This window comes from Malaya genurostris, chromosome 3, assembly GCF_030247185.1.
Source record: "Malaya genurostris strain Urasoe2022 chromosome 3, Malgen_1.1, whole genome shotgun sequence".
In the NCBI taxonomy this organism is placed as follows: domain Eukaryota; kingdom Metazoa; phylum Arthropoda; class Insecta; order Diptera; family Culicidae; genus Malaya; species Malaya genurostris.
Genome location: NC_080572.1, coordinates 258,880,880 through 258,896,961, shown reverse-complemented (window position 1 = coordinate 258,896,961; position 16,082 = coordinate 258,880,880). Strand labels below are relative to the sequence as shown.

Sequence of the window (16,082 nt, the reverse complement as noted above, 5' to 3'; positions counted from 1 at the left end):
TAGTTTCAGAATAGTATTCGTTTCGTTTTCAGCAAAATGTTCATGGAGCCAAATGGCATTGTGTGATGGTGCGTTATCGTGGTGCAGGATCCACGAGTTACCATTAACCAAAATGTCTTTACGATCACCCATTCTTTGATTTTGTTGATGTTTTCGTCGGTTTTTGATGTCGATGGCCTACCGCTTCTCTCATCATCATTCACAGACTCATGGCCACTTCTGAAACGTACGTGCCACTGATAAACGACTGTTTTCTTCAGAGTATCGTAGCCGAAACACTCTTCTAACATTTGCAATGTCGTTGCACCATAGAAACCGTTTTCAACGCAAAATTTAATGCATGCTCGTTGTTGCGAATCCAAATCAATTTTGAAAATTGTCAGAATCGAGGACACGCACAGTCGCAGATGTACTCAATGCTGCGTAACGTTTACAAATGTTCAGGTTGAAACCTGAAAATTTGATAGAGTTACAATGACAGATATGACATCTAAAAAAAAGAAATCTAATCGGATGACTGGAAGCGCCACACGGTGGTGATTCCTGGATCGTTTTGATCAAGGTAGTATTGTTTTTTTTTTCAAGATCTGTCAGAAAGGATGCTCTGGGCTCTCTGCTCCGACAGAATTTTGCATTAGTTTGGTAAATTGAACTGTCCCCAATAAGCTCGAATCTTCTTTATCTGATCAAAAATATATTTTTCTCGGTCATACGAACGGTTTATTTGGAATTGTCTCTTTACTTACTCGATTCCACTCCCTTAGACATTATCTGCTTCCAAACTTCAGTAATAGTCAATCAATAAAAAATAAACATGCGCTAGAAGATCATCGAAGTTACGAATGGACATTTTGATTTTTATTCATTCTTTTCGGTCAGAATTAAAACAAATCATCGCTGATTTTTGTGCTACATAACGTTTCGGTTTACTGTTTCTTATCCATGATCCATCGGACGGAATGAATCTGTTGTGCAGGGTTGGAAAAATCGAAATCAGAAAATTTTAAATCACAATCACTACCGAAAGCGATTGCTTGTGATTTTTTTTTTGTTGAATTATGATCAATATGATTCTAATACTGAATTGCCTCAACCGAAATCGACACTGATTTTCTGTCACACGAAATCGGTAGTGATTATGAGCTACAAAAAGTATTGATTCCTGTAAGATCAGTCATATCTTATTAAATTTAAATTATTAAATTTACAGATGATGCAAATCCACTTATGACACAGTGCATAAGAACGTAATCCATGAAACGACTGACTTTTACATGAATGATACAAATATACGTCAGAAATTCTCCGCCTTTCAAGAAAACGTTTAAAATAACATGTTTTTGCACTCAAAATATGTCAGAATGCATCAAACATAAGTTCGATTTACTGTAAAATTGAGTAGTTTTTCACGATCATATGTGTCAGTCTCAGAAGAAGTAATTTTACACCATTTTTGCTGGGTGTGCATATATGAGACAAAATTTCTTTTAAAATCATCGATTTCATTTTTTTTGCAGTTAGAGGTGTGTAAATTTGTTATAATGGCCAATTATGTGATAAAATTGATACAAATAATCAATTTTGGTGCACGAAGCGACCGAAATTAATTCTGCGCCTAATTCGTATTACTGTTTTTGAATAAGTCGATTTTAACAACAAAATTTCCAAAATAATTATTCAATTAGTTTCAGGATTTACTTTGCTGAAAAAAACTCTTGTTTTAAGAGAATGTGTTTAGTTGGCGAATATCCTGGACACATACCAGCAAAATTTTAATCCAACACGAAATTCTAAGTGGCAACTAATTTTGTGATTAAAATCAGAAAATTTGATTCTATCTATCTGTCACCATCATTGCTGAAAAACAGCACATAGAAAACAGAAATGAATTTAGTTTTATTAACAAGTTTATTAGCCAAAAACTTTTGAGAAGTGATGAAACTTTTGCACATTGAAGTTCGTTGTATTTTCCAAACTACATATTTTGCAACTGGTTGTAGTTTTTTCAGCTGATGGCTATACCGAAACAAAAAGAAAGATAGATTTATATTTGTTCAAAACCTAGTTTTGGACCAAGAAAATAAGATCCTTCACAGTTTGTGTAGAATACAGTAGGCTGTTGCTCTTCTATGTAACTTGTTGTTATTTCATGGTATGTTTCGCTCGGGTTACGCCGTCCGAAGTACTACTTGTATTCGGTTTTTGTTTTTTTTCACAGTTTGTGATTTCACTGAGTCGAATGAAGAAAACAGTGATTTAGAAGAAATTTTATTTTTAAAAAGAAGTTCGTGTTTAGTTTATGTCTTTTTCCTTAAATACAACACGGAAAGTCACTATCGTATTTATGTCTGCCAATATTGAAAAGACAATCGGGACTGCAAAATTCTTTTCGATAGTAGTGTGCCATCTAGTGGCTAGTAGTCATTACAATGTTAACGTTTTTTCGGTTACAGTGTGCTATATAACTGCAGATTGCAGAAGTCAATTTGACCATTCATGCTTGTTGTAAATAACATTTTATTTTTCTAATTCAACTAAAAAATTTATGTAATAACTAATAACAACTGATTTTTCCACCAAAATACTAATTTCGGTTTTTCCGTGTGATTTTGGGAATTTAATCATGAATGATAGGGTGTGTCAATATGGCCTTAAAAAAGACTTTTTCCGAATTACAACAGATATGAAATTGACAATATTCGCTGATTTGAACATTCCCACGTATATAAAATGATTGAAATTATAGATGAATAACTTTAGTTCAAGCGTTTGGATCTTTCAATATTCATGTGATGCATATGTTATGTGTTTTGTTGGCTAATCAGCATAAAAAAAGAATCGATCGGAGGTGATTGGTAGTAGTGATATTTCTTTCGACCTGACATCTTTACTGTTCTTCTAATTGTTTGATCATGATAATACAAGAATCATAATCACTTAGAGATGTAGGGGAGACCAGGCCTAAGCCGGACGAAAAAAATATCCATTTCAACTAGTTTTCTATCCAAGTTATCTATACCGTTGTGTAGTTTAAACTTTCTGCTGCAATTCCCAATTTGTGACTTGGAAAAACATGAAAGAAACAGTAAAATCGAATAGAATAAAAAATATGATATATTTTACGAGGAACCAAAACTCCTGAATGAGTTAAAAATATTTTCGACCAAATTAAAATCTCTGAATTAAAATAAAATAACATACATACATATTTTATAAGAGAAGCTTCGAATTCAATGAAACCGATTTTCATCAATTGGAATTCCTGGTCTCCCATACGCGATCAGTGATCTTAGATCATCGATGCTTTTTAATTTTCGATAGTTTTCTTAGCGATAGGTAAAAAAATACATTTTTTTTCATTTAAGCGGCTCAGGATCATAAAAGCTAAACTGAGCCAGCTTATCTTACATATTTCAAGTATAAATGTTTCTTTGTGCTGGATCTGTTCAATATCCTTATCTTTGGGATAAGAAAGTATATTTACCACCATCAGCGAGGCTTAGGGAGCTCATGGTTCACCTAGCGCGCCTTCGTCCATTGATTCATCGTGGCAATAATTACTTTTGTTGTTGAAGGCATCGTTATAAGTTTTTCTGTATTATTTTCGTTTATGGTATTTTTTGGATTATAGGTGCCGTTGACTGCCGTGTGGCTTGATGCCTTGCAGACCGTAATTACAATTACAATAAAAGTGTTTTTCATAAGTCACTTCTTACAAAGTAACGAATCTCGCAAAATTATTAGTAGTACAAATGAATTCGGTTTGGTTTTTAAGGGTCGAATTCCATCTCATTAAAAGGACTTGTTTTTTGAGGTGATCCAAATTTTTCGAATTCTGCCTGTAAGTTTGTGCTGCATCCGTCGAAAGAAAAATAGTAATTAGAACGAGCAATGTTTGGAGCATATGGCGGGAGCGGCTAAATGTCCCACTTGTGCATTTTCTATTATTTCTTCAAGACTTTTGCGACATGAGCCGAGCGTTGTCATGCAGGAAAAAAACTTTATCATGTCTTTGCTTGTAATCTGGCCGTTCTTCTCGTAATCCAGGGCTTAAGCGCAACCGAAAATTAATAAATGAATAGTTAAATATGTAAATAAATCATACATTAAATTTAATCAAAATATTAATAAATAGTTACCAAACAAATTACCACTGCTGTTGCGTCGAACGTAGAGAAACTGTTCATAGTCACCCTGTACAAATAGAACGCGTTTAGCGTAAAAAAAGCTCCATTCATTTGGAGCTTTATGCTGTTTCATTTCAACGGCAACGCAGTGCCGTTTGTCCGGTGCTACTTTCCATGTTTATTGTATTTTATTCGAATTTTCGTTTTTGTTTGCTCGTATGTTTTTCAGCTCCACATTGAGTTTCGCCCGGAGTCCTTCGACGGCATTCTGCTGCTGACAGGTGAAAGGGATGACCTCACCGGCGACTTCATGGCTCTTCTGATACACCAAGGATTTGTGGAGTTTTGGTAAGTTACTTTCAGTCCTTATTGGGAGAATAATCCAAAGTCAACATTCCATAGCTCGTGAAAGCTCATGAGAGCTTGTCAATGCTCACTTATATTATCGCTTAGTAATACATGGAACTTTTGGTTTTTGTTTGCTACCAGTACCAAAAAGTTATCATGAAATTGATAAATCAGAACATGAAAGTGGAATCATTTGCTACTAAGCTATTATGAGAAATTTACGACAAGCAGAGTCGAGTTGAAGGAAAAAAGAAATATTTTTTTTTCGAATAGAAATATGGCGATGTGGCCTCAATCTTCTGTCAAGGGAAACCATCGATTTGCGAATTCGATTACTCACATTCTACACGTTTCTTCATTCTTTAGAAAACGATCCCACTGCTGTCTGTCAATGGCAATGGTTACTCTACTACCGTCGTTTCCTCAGCTGCTATCGGATGGACGAATTTTACAACTTTTATCAAATTAGGTTGCGTTCTCCGAAGCAGCTCTAATCAAATTGAAGAACATGTGGAAGGGAAACCAAATTCAAAGGTTTTCATTGGATTCACTTGATGAAAGCCGATTATTGGACCTTTGAGCTGGGTATGTTTCAAAGTCTGTGCATTTAGTAAGTCCAATTATAAGTTATGTCTTAATAATGATTCAAAAATAATACGAAAAAGTCTTTCACTTGCCCTAAAAATGAAGTAATTTCAATTTCGATATTGATCGACTATTCAGTTCGTTTATTGACACACCGCTTTTCTGTGAATCTGTCTAATAATCATTAACTCAATCAAATTAAACCGAGCTTCAAGGAAACGGAAAAACGGAGCCCATATTCTGTAGTCTACGTTCTGTTTGCTGTTGGAGCGGATGCATATAAATTGAGTTTTTACGAAAATTGTCCGCCACTTGAAAAACATAACAGATGGCACCCTACGGCACGACTGTTTTGTGTTCGGAATTTGTCTGTAGAGAAACACAATAAATTCAATTTACTGCTTAGGACTTTTCAGGAGAATTTAGTTGATTTTACTGATGCCATCTTGGATGATAATAAATCATTTTTTTATCTGTGTGCTAAACTGTTTAATCTTCTGGCGAAGGAATTGTCTATGTTAAAATATTTTTGGAAGAAGTACTAACTGAATTCCGGGAAAATTCCCGAATGCAGTCTCCTAACGTCAATACGATTACCTTTTGCATTTATAAATATTAATGAAACACAAGAAGCGATTGAGGTGAAAGATTTTACCTTTCAGTAAGGAAACCATCAGACTGAATAAATTCAAATGCTAAAATCCTTTTAATTTCTCCGTTGATTCAAATGCAAAATGCTTAGAAAAAAAAGTGGGAGTCCCAAGCGAGTTCCGAAGTCTCGCTCGAAACTTAGTTTTAATTATGAAAATGTCCATTCCTTTACCTGTGCTATGAAGTGTCAACTTTTGCAGCTAACCCAAAACTTTCCATCACCCGGAATGGCTAAAATCTGCCAATCCTTTGCTACCTTTCTGGGCGTGTGGTGCTTATCTTGTTTTGTGTCAAAGAAGTTCTTTTTTCGACAGACACGAAGATGATGAAAAATGAAAGTTTTCTATCGTCCCTCCCCACCCCCTTTGCACCACCCGCCAGTTACGCAACCTTCGGAATGAATGGGATGAGATTATTTCCCAATTCAAGCGAAGTGATAAAACGACGGTGAGACGGTCCTTTTTGTTACGGGTGACAGCCGTTGAGCAGTACTGGAGAGACGCCGTCTAACGTCGGTAGCAAATTTGTGATTGTCAAGTAAAACTCGACTTGAAAAGTTGCGCTCTAGATTCACGCCTCTCTTGGAGAACGTGAAAAAGTAGAAGGAAAATTAATTTTCCCTGCCGCTATTTTAACCAATGGAGTCGGTCTGTCGAGCAAAAAAAAACCTTTCAGGTATATGCGGATCAGGATGTGAGGCACCGTGGAAAAAATACAGTTCTATCATGAAACGCCAGTTTAGGTGACTGTTCATTAGAATACCTTTATATAAATTCATAACAGATTAATACTAAAAGATCCATCTGCGATGATTACTTCGTCTTGGGTTGTTGATATCATTTGAATATATGACTAGTTCACACAAAAAATTTGGCTCTATTTAACTTGTATTGAAACCGTTAACTGGTCTTGTTTGGTACAAAAGAATTTTCGAGTAATCAATCTCCTTTTTAAAGAATAACAATTACTCAGCCTTTCTCAAGGCTATACAAAGTGTAGTATTCTAATATAATCAGTCTTTTTCAAGACTAATAAATTATTCAGTATTTTTTAATGCTAGCTATTCAAAGAACTATTCCTCGAACTAATCAGTCTTTAATAAGACTACCACAAAATAAGTCTTTATCAGGACTTTTCCAAACTAGGAGTCTAATCGACGACTTTTCAACAAGTGTTTTTCATTAGCTTACTACCCAAAAAGATGGAAAAACGCTAAAGTAATTCCTATCCTCAAACCTGATAAAAACCTAGCAGAAACATCAAGTTATCGACCAATTAGCTTACTTTCTTCTATCAGTAAACTTTTTGAGAAAAATTATCTTGTTGAGAATGATGTCTCATATAAATGTGAATTCAATTTTTTAACCAGAGCAGTTTGGATTTCGTCATGAACATTCAACTACTCATCAACTTGTCAGAGTAACAAACACGATGAAAGCAAATAAATTTTCTGGGTTATCCACTGGAGTTGCTCTTCTAGACATAGAAAAAGTATCCGACAGTGTTTGACACAAAGGTTTAATAGCAAAAATGTCTGATGGAGAAAAAGTGCACTGGATTTTCTCAGAGACCACTCAATCGATTTTCTTCAACTAAGATTTAAATTTAAAGCTTTGTGTTCTGATAGGTTGCTATTGAATTCAATCTTCCGGTTCGGGAGTTATAGGGTAAAGTGTGTTAAATGTTGTAAACCGTCACTTAAACCGGTGAAAAAAAAACGCAAAGGACTCAAAACTACACAAATCGATAGCCATTGTCAGTAATAAGCTAAACGAATTGATTCTGGCTCTCCTGGTTACCGATTTTCGATTAACGACGGGAGAAAATAGTCATATGCTCAAAATGGATCTCACTCACTTTTCTCAGAGTTTGCAGAACCGATATTTACAATCTTAGTGTCAAATGAAAGGTTAGGTCTTATGGTCCTATCAAAAATTACGGCATATTTTCGGATTCAACAAAAAATTAAACCGTGGTTTAGAGTACAATGGCAAAATCGTATAAAAACTTCAAAATTTTGTACGTTTGTACGTCATGTTAGTTGGTGGCCATATGAACCAACTTAGATTATACCGGTTATCGGCTTTCGGTGCAGGAATTACATATAATAGTGAACCCACTTCGTTTTCTTAAGGTGAAATGTAGCGTCATAAAATGCGCGCAAAATTTTATCAGTTGAACGAACCGTCGTACAAAGCATACCAAGAAAAACGGACACATAGAAACAAGAACTTTTTTCAATGATTGAGCGCAGTGGGCTTACCTCTCGTTATATTGGCTTGTAAAAAAGACTGGACGTAATGAATAATAAGAAGCCAGTTGTCAGGTCTTGTCTTATGTTTCTGCTACTGCGAGTTTATGCAACCGGTATGATGAAATATTCACATACACAGCCGAAGAAATTTCAAACCAAGCCAAAGAGGTCGACTTATGTGTGTGCAATAATAAGTTCACTACATTTTCTCGGAGATCACTAGCTGGGGTTTTGAAAACTTAGATTGAAATGAACAAACTTTATAGTACCATAAACTACCATTAACTTTTTTTCGGAAGTGACTTTCGGAATTATAGCATGATGAGTCTAGAAAAGTCTTATTCAACGATAACGAACCGAAGATCAAATGTCCTCTGGCCTCCGGTGCCAGAAATCATCAATAGTTTAATATTTTTTTAGATTACATTATTGGAATACATTCCAATTATAACTAATAGTTAATCTTACCATGCAGTTAAAATTATTTAGTGAATCTTTTCTTAGCACATATTTGGGGCACGAAATTAAATATAAAGTTATTTCGTAGCTCATTATTATTCAATCGATTTTGAAAGCAAAAATTTTGAAAGGTTAATGAACGATAATACTTGGCATGTATTCATTTCATTCAGTAGCTTGTCAATGATGAAGTTTTAGTTTTGCTATAAAAATTGCTACAATCTAAAATAATACCTGTTAAACGATATTACACAGCCAAGCTTTATTGCTTCAGCAACATCAATGCATTGAGTTCAACAGAATTGGACATTATTAGCATTGTAAATGACAGTTACTTAGAAAATAAACGATTTCTTACAGTACCCATTTTATTGTATTCAACTCGTTTTTATTTCAACACAAAACCCAATGCTGCATAAATTCGCGTCATTATTTTATATGTAATTTTTGCTCACGATATAATGCCACCGCGCCCACCGTGCATTTCTCACTCCACCTCAATACGAAACAGCAGAGCGCAAGCAATAAAAAAAAATGCGAAAAAGTTTATGTAAACTTTTTCAAATTTCGGTTATTCTAGCTAAAATTTTATAATTTTGAGTTGCATTTTCAGATTCTTTGTGAAATTCTGCTACAAACACTACTTTTCAGCTCTAAAATCATCACCGTGGAACGGAGCAGTAACCGTTTATACATTTCAAAAACCAATTACGGCTCGGCAAAGCAAAATTTCAAAATTCTAAGAATACTTAGTTATGATAAATTTGATTAAGTGAAAACTTAAGTGTTTTTGGTTTTTCGAAAATCGGTCTAGTTTTTGAATAATTGATCAAAAACGCGATTTTCGCATTCCGCTACATTTCACCTTAAGGATGCGCATTACCTACGCGAGCAAAGCACTGTTTCATTCTTTATGTTATACTATTTAATGCACAAACTTGTTTTTTTTTTCAAAAATCGAGAAACGTCCCAAAACGTTGCACCTGGGGCTTCCCCATTTATTTTATAATTTTGAACACACTTTCTAAACATGAAATACCCAACCCACACGTTTTCCTTTTTGTTTTATGTTATTTTGGGGAGATTTCAATTCTACAAAATAGAGGATTTCTTCGTGAAAATCGTAGTTTTAAATTTAAAGGATCACCAAAAATTAAAAAAAAAATATCAATAAAAAACGTACGCATCTAGAAAAATGTTTACTACTATGTAACTTGTCTGACTGGAGTTTAAGAGTGTCTATAACAAGATTCAGAGTGGCGAAATGGTAGCGCGTATACACGGAATGCAGGTTCGAGTCCTTTCTCTGAACGTACCTTTTTCCAATAAATCATCTTTTCTGTTAATTTTTCATTCATTTGGCTTCTCCAATATATGTTTCCTCTCAGTCATTGCAAAAACTGAACTTAGTTATGGCGGCTTTGTGTCAAACCAACTAAAATTAATAAATCGGTATGTAACTTGGATTTTTTTTAACTTCCGATAATTTTGCGCTGAGATTCAATGTACACCGCAAATCATGATTTCTAACACGCGTCCTCGAAAACGTTTTGTCCCCTACTTATTTCTTAATATTTTTCCATGGAAAAATTACAATATCAATAAATATCATATTAACCAGCCAAATCAATTGCATAAACATAGACATTCGTTATCATTTTTCTCTCTCCATAGAAGGTATTCGAAACAGCAGTCTTGAACAGCACGAGCCTAACATCCAATACAAAACAGTATTGCACTTTTCACACACACAGTTACCATCAATACACAAGCCATGGAACGTGGTATTGGTTGAGACATTCGTTTCTAGGATGCCAACCGATACGAGGAACTAACAAAGCGGCAGATCACCCCTACCGTGCCCGATAAGATGGATGATTATTGTTTGAGCGTGAAAACGTAACAAATTCGTTGTAATTGTGCAAAATATTATTTATCTTCATCGCGTTCAGCCATTCTATCATCTTCGATGAACCAATCTTTTCTCATGACTGGAATGGAAAAGCTCGGAAAGCGATGAATCATTTTTGGCTTATTCTGATATGGCAACAGCGAGCATCTGTTTTGCGATAGTCAGACCACCGCCAGCCCACTTACAGTTCATCATACAGCAAAGACATTCGAGTTTTTTCCATGGTGGCTGACTGGTTGGCAGCTTGATATAATAACTTCACGTCTTATGCGAAGCATACAAACATAACAAAGAACAGCATCGACAAAAAGAGTGCCTGCCTTTAACTTGTTACATTAATTTTCCACCCCAGATCGAACCTGTTTCCTGTCTGGAGCTCGCTACGCCACATGACAGAACAATTAAGCGAAAGGATTGAGTTATGGTTCCCGTGCAAGCGAATAGATTCTTTGAGCGAAAGCCGGGAAGGCCACGGTTCTTTGATACCTAAACAGTTACGAGTCATAGCACAAAGTGATTAATTCTAATTGAGCTGGAATCTTTTTTGTTGTTATCATAAATCATTTGGAACGATGTATGAATTCTGTGATATTTCTTTGCTTACTGGTGTAGCAATTAATCAACTGATGGAAACTAGAGTTATACTAATTTTATATCTATTGAAAATGACATGGTGACGTTCGCATTATGAACTATGGATATATTATTAGTAGAAGTCCAGAAATTCATAACTTCACAGGAAAAAAATGGAAAAAAAAATTACACAAAAGAAGTAGCATGATAAAGTGATGAAGACAGAAGATAGAAGACAGAAGACAGAAGACAGAAGACAGAAGACAGAAGACAGAAGACAGAAGACAGAAGACAGAAGACAGAAGACAGAAGACAGAAGACAGAAGACAGAAGACAGAAGACAGAAGACAGAAGACAGAAGACAGAAGACAGAAGACAGAAGACAGAAGACAGAAGACAGAAGACAGAAGACAGAAGACAGAAGACAGAAGACAGAAGACAGAAGACAGAAGACAGAAGACAGAAGACAGAAGACAGAAGACAGAAGACAGAAGACAGAAGACAGAAGACAGAAGACAGAAGACAGAAGACAGAAGACAGAAGACAGAAGACAGAAGACAGAAGAGAGAAGACAGAAGACAGAAGACAGAAGACAGAAGACAGAAGACAGAAGACAGAAGACAGAAGACAGAAGACAGAAGACAGAAGACAGAAGACAGAAGACAGAAGACAGAAGACAGAAGACAGAAGACAGAAGACAGAAGACAGAAGACAGAAGACAGAAGACAGAAGACAGAAGACAGAAGACAGAAGACAGAAGACAGAAGACAGAAGACAGAAGACAGAAGACAGAAGACAGAAGACAGAAGACAGAAGACAGAAGACAGAAGACAGAAGACAGAAGACAGAAGACAGAAGACAGAAGACAGAAGACAGAAGACAGAAGACAGAAGACAGAAGACAGAAGACAGAAGACAGAAGACAGAAGACAGAAGACAGAAGACAGAAGACAGAAGACAGAAGACAGAAGACAGAAGACAGAAGACAGAAGACAGAAGACAGAAGACAGAAGACAGAAGACAGAAGACAGAAGACAGAAGACAGAAGACAGAAGACAGAAGACAGAAGACAGAAGACAGAAGACAGAAGACAGAAGACAGAAGACAGAAGACAGAAGACAGAAGACAGAAGACAGAAGACAGAAGACAGAAGACAGAAGACAGAAGACAGAAGACAGAAGACAGAAGACAGAAGACAGAAGACAGAAGACAGAAGACAGAAGACAGAAGACAGAAGACAGAAGACAGAAGACAGAAGACAGAAGACAGAAGACAGAAGACAGAAGACAGAAGACAGAAGACAGAAGACAGAAGACAGAAGACAGAAGACAGAAGACAGAAGACAGAAGACAGAAGACAGAAGACAGAAGACAGAAGACAGAAGACAGAAGACAGAAGACAGAAGACAGAAGACAGAAGACAGAAGACAGAAGACAGAAGACAGAAGACAGAAGACAGAAGACAGAAGACAGAAGACAGAAGACAGAAGACAGAAGACAGAAGACAGAAGACAGAAGACAGAAGACAGAAGACAGAAGACAGAAGACAGAAGACAGAAGACAGAAGACAAAAGACAAAAGACAGAAGACAGATACAAAGTTATAATGAACTGATAATATTAAACCCTTTCCAATTTTTTATTATTACCAGCTAGACTGGTTTCAACAAAGTTTACTTATTATTGGAATATTTTCATAACAGTAAACTAGAAGAACATGCTTCCCACGAGTTTGTGTCTCTTATAGTATCGTTTTCCTTTACATTGCATGCAGAATCTGAATAATGCAATGCATAGCCGTAAAGAAAACTTTATTGAATAAAACGGAAGACTAGTGTGAGAAATATTATTTTCCCACCGCATTGTACTCTCTCGTCCTGGTTATTTGGTTTTCTCGACCACACAGTAACAGATGCCACCAAGTGTTACGAGCATATTTTCCGGACACTACAGTGAATCTGACCTTTTCAAGGGTAGAATGTAAATATTGTACCACCGAGTGAACCACTGTCAAGTACCGCAAGAAGTTACCGAACACGAGGAATTGCTGCTCGAAACATTGCCAGTCTAGTTGTGTCGTGTCGGTTCGCTTTCAAACAGCACAGTCAAACGACCGATCCACCAATAGTCACATTCCCACGGAGCCCGCAGACACAAACACATCCATATTTATCATGCATAATTGAACATTCCCTGTTCAAATTATTGTACACATAAATATCAGTTGCTGGTTGATTTATCGCGGGAAATTTTCTCTTTTGCCACTCTTCCCATGGGGCAACATCGACTTCGATAGTCTTCTTTCGAGTTCCGATTCTACCCAAGGCCATTACAGCGTGCCGGTGGATGCAACACGAACACAAACCGTACCCACTTGGGCCAGAGGCAAAGTTGGAAAAACTATCAGCGATTGACTGGAAAACCGCTGTGTGGCGGGATGCACCGGCTGCAACGCCCACGCAGAATGGGGTGGGGATAATTTCGTATCTTTTCCGGTAATAGGAAACCAGTTCAAGTGCAATTAATTGATAGTTAAGAATCTTTATTGAAGTGTGACTAATTTATGGTGGTGATGCCAGTTGGAAAATTGTTTTTCGATTGTCTCTATTGGTAGAGTACGTGGGTCAGTGATGAATGAACAAAACCAGTCTCACTTGATTTATTGTTTTATAAAGCATCTGATAATATTCGATGCGAAATAATATAGCGATTTACTTTAAAATATTATGGCATTATGTTTTGAAACTTTAAACTAGTTGAACATAAATATACTAGTATCTACTCAAAAATAATAATGGAACATACATAAAATATATTTTTGGTAGACGTTATCGAGCATGAACACTTTTTTGACAACGTTGCGATTTGTCACCAAGATTCAGCATTGATATTATCGTGTTTGTCTTATCCTAGGAAACCACTTCTGCTTAATGATGCCTTCGTCCGGCAAATTGATGAGAATTTCGTATCGCTTCCGCTTCGGTTGAGGCTTTATTTCCCCTCATATCTGATGTGTTATAAACGGCTATTATTTATGCACCTTCAATTTATCTAAAACTGTTCAATTTCTTATCTCTTCTAAGCTAGTGAATAGAACAAAGCCGTATAAGTTCGGGACGGCAGAAACAAAGTACAGTTTAGTGTAGTGGACAATAGAACGATGTCTAAATGAGCAAACCAAACTTACAAAAGCTACAGGCATTAACAAACAAAAACTTCCGGATTAACAACGTAAGCAGTCTTTCCAACAGCACCCGGTGCAATAAAGATAAAAGTTTTATTCCGTCGCGGTATAAACTAGTTTAGTGCTTCGTTTTGTGCGATTGATACGTGTTTGTACCGAACCGGAACATTTGCACCCAAACCTGTACCGGGTGCGGTTCATAAGTGATTCACCGAACCTAGTTTGTGTCATGTACGGCTCACAATGGAAGAGGTAGGGGGGTTAGGGTCTAACGGATAAAAACACGTAACACGTGAAGTCGGTGAAAAAGTATTTTTGAACTATTTTTTCTGCGGTAGTGCTTCTCAAAGCCGAAGCAAAGTTACTTGACTCGATTTTATCTTAATTTGTTGATTGGAAGCCGAAAAATCGGTAAAATAAGGCGGCGACTCCACATTTTAATAAACTTAGGCTCATGTGGAAAGTCTTACAGTCCCATAAATTGCTGTAAAATTCCCATAAATTGCTGTAAAATTTCATTCGAATATTTTTCCTTCCGGTTCCTGAATTACAGGGTAAAGTGTGTTGAAAATCACATATCTCCATGTAGAGCAACGATGCAATATATAGAGAAAAATATTATAAACTAAGCCTAAAACTATTTCAAATTGTAGTTTGTTTTTGTTACTAGCCAAACGAACCGATTTCGCCAGTATCGGTTTCTAATTCTCGCCTTCGGAAGTACCGAATAAAGTAGTCAAAAACTCCAAAATCGAAACTCCCTTAGTTTTCTCAAAGATGTCTTGGAAAAATCTTGCAGTCCAAAAGGATACTATTAAACTTTATTAGGATCCGATTACCCGGTCCGGAATTAAAGGGTGAAATGTATTTCAAATTTGAAACCGTCATGTACATCGACAGCAGAATACGAAATTATTTATACGAGAAAGGTTATGCAATCACTGTGAAAATCAACTTTTGAACTGTGTCATATACCATTCGACTCCGTTCGTCGAGTACATTAACTTTTCTCGGACATGGATTTCAACAATCTTATTTGGAGCCGACTTCCGATGGTTTCGGATGGGGTAAAATGTGCAACAAAAAAATGTTAAAATAAGTGCACCAACTTTTCTCGGAGATGGCTGACCCAATTTTCATAAACTTAGATACAATTGAATCCCATACAATATTTGTGAATTTTATTTGGAGCTTACTTACGGTTTCGTAGTCTTGGAGTAAAATGTGCAAAAAAATGGAAATATGCATATTAATTTTTCTCGGTCCTTTATAAAATCTCTGAATTTCATTTGGATCCGACTTCAGGAATAGGGTAAAGTTCGATAAAAGTTTTATTCCGTCGCTTGAAGAGGTACAACAAAAATCTTAGAAAAAATTTCTAAACTGGTCTCAAACTACTTCAATCGATAGTCATTATCAGTAGACGGCCAAACAAACTGGTTCCCGGTTTCCGACTCCAGAGGCACCGGAACTAGTGGTCATATTTTTTAAAATGAATCTTACTCATTTTTCTAAGCGATGATTTGAGCGATTTTCATAGACTAGAGTTCAAATTAAAGGCTGTAGTCCCATAACGTGCAATTAAATTTCATCTGGATCCGACTTCCGGTTACGGAATTATAGGGTAAAGTGTGTTAAAAATTTTATACCATCACTTAAATAGGCGAAACAAAAAAACTCGAAAAAAAATCTAAATCGACATCGAAACTACTCCAATCGGTAGTCATTGTCAGTAGTCGGCCAAATATGGCAATTCCGATTATTCTTTCAAGAATCGAGTTTTGAAGAATACCACAGTATTATATATGATAGCATGATTGATATGAGAAAGGCATCATTACACCACTAGGTCCCGGTGAACGACCAAAAGGTTAAAGCCCGGGTAAAATAAATGATATTAATAATAATAATAATAATAATAACCACTTGGTGGATTAAAACATACTTTTTTTAAGTTTGGATCAAAACTATTCAATTTTTAGTTGCTGACCA

The 16,082-nt window shown here is 36.1% G+C and overlaps 1 protein-coding gene across 3 annotated transcripts in view; it reads left to right on the top strand.

The window, feature by feature from the left end:
* The window catches only part of LOC131436607 (uncharacterized), a 593,756-nt gene that overhangs the window by 453,700 nt on the left and 123,974 nt on the right, over positions 1 to 16,082 (top strand). For all 3 annotated transcript variants that reach the window (XM_058605425.1, XM_058605424.1, XM_058605423.1), the window contains one exon: positions 4,357 to 4,475. In XM_058605425.1, the coding sequence (XP_058461408.1) occupies positions 4,357 to 4,475 (119 nt within the window). The remainder of the gene's footprint in view (positions 1 to 4,356; positions 4,476 to 16,082) is intronic.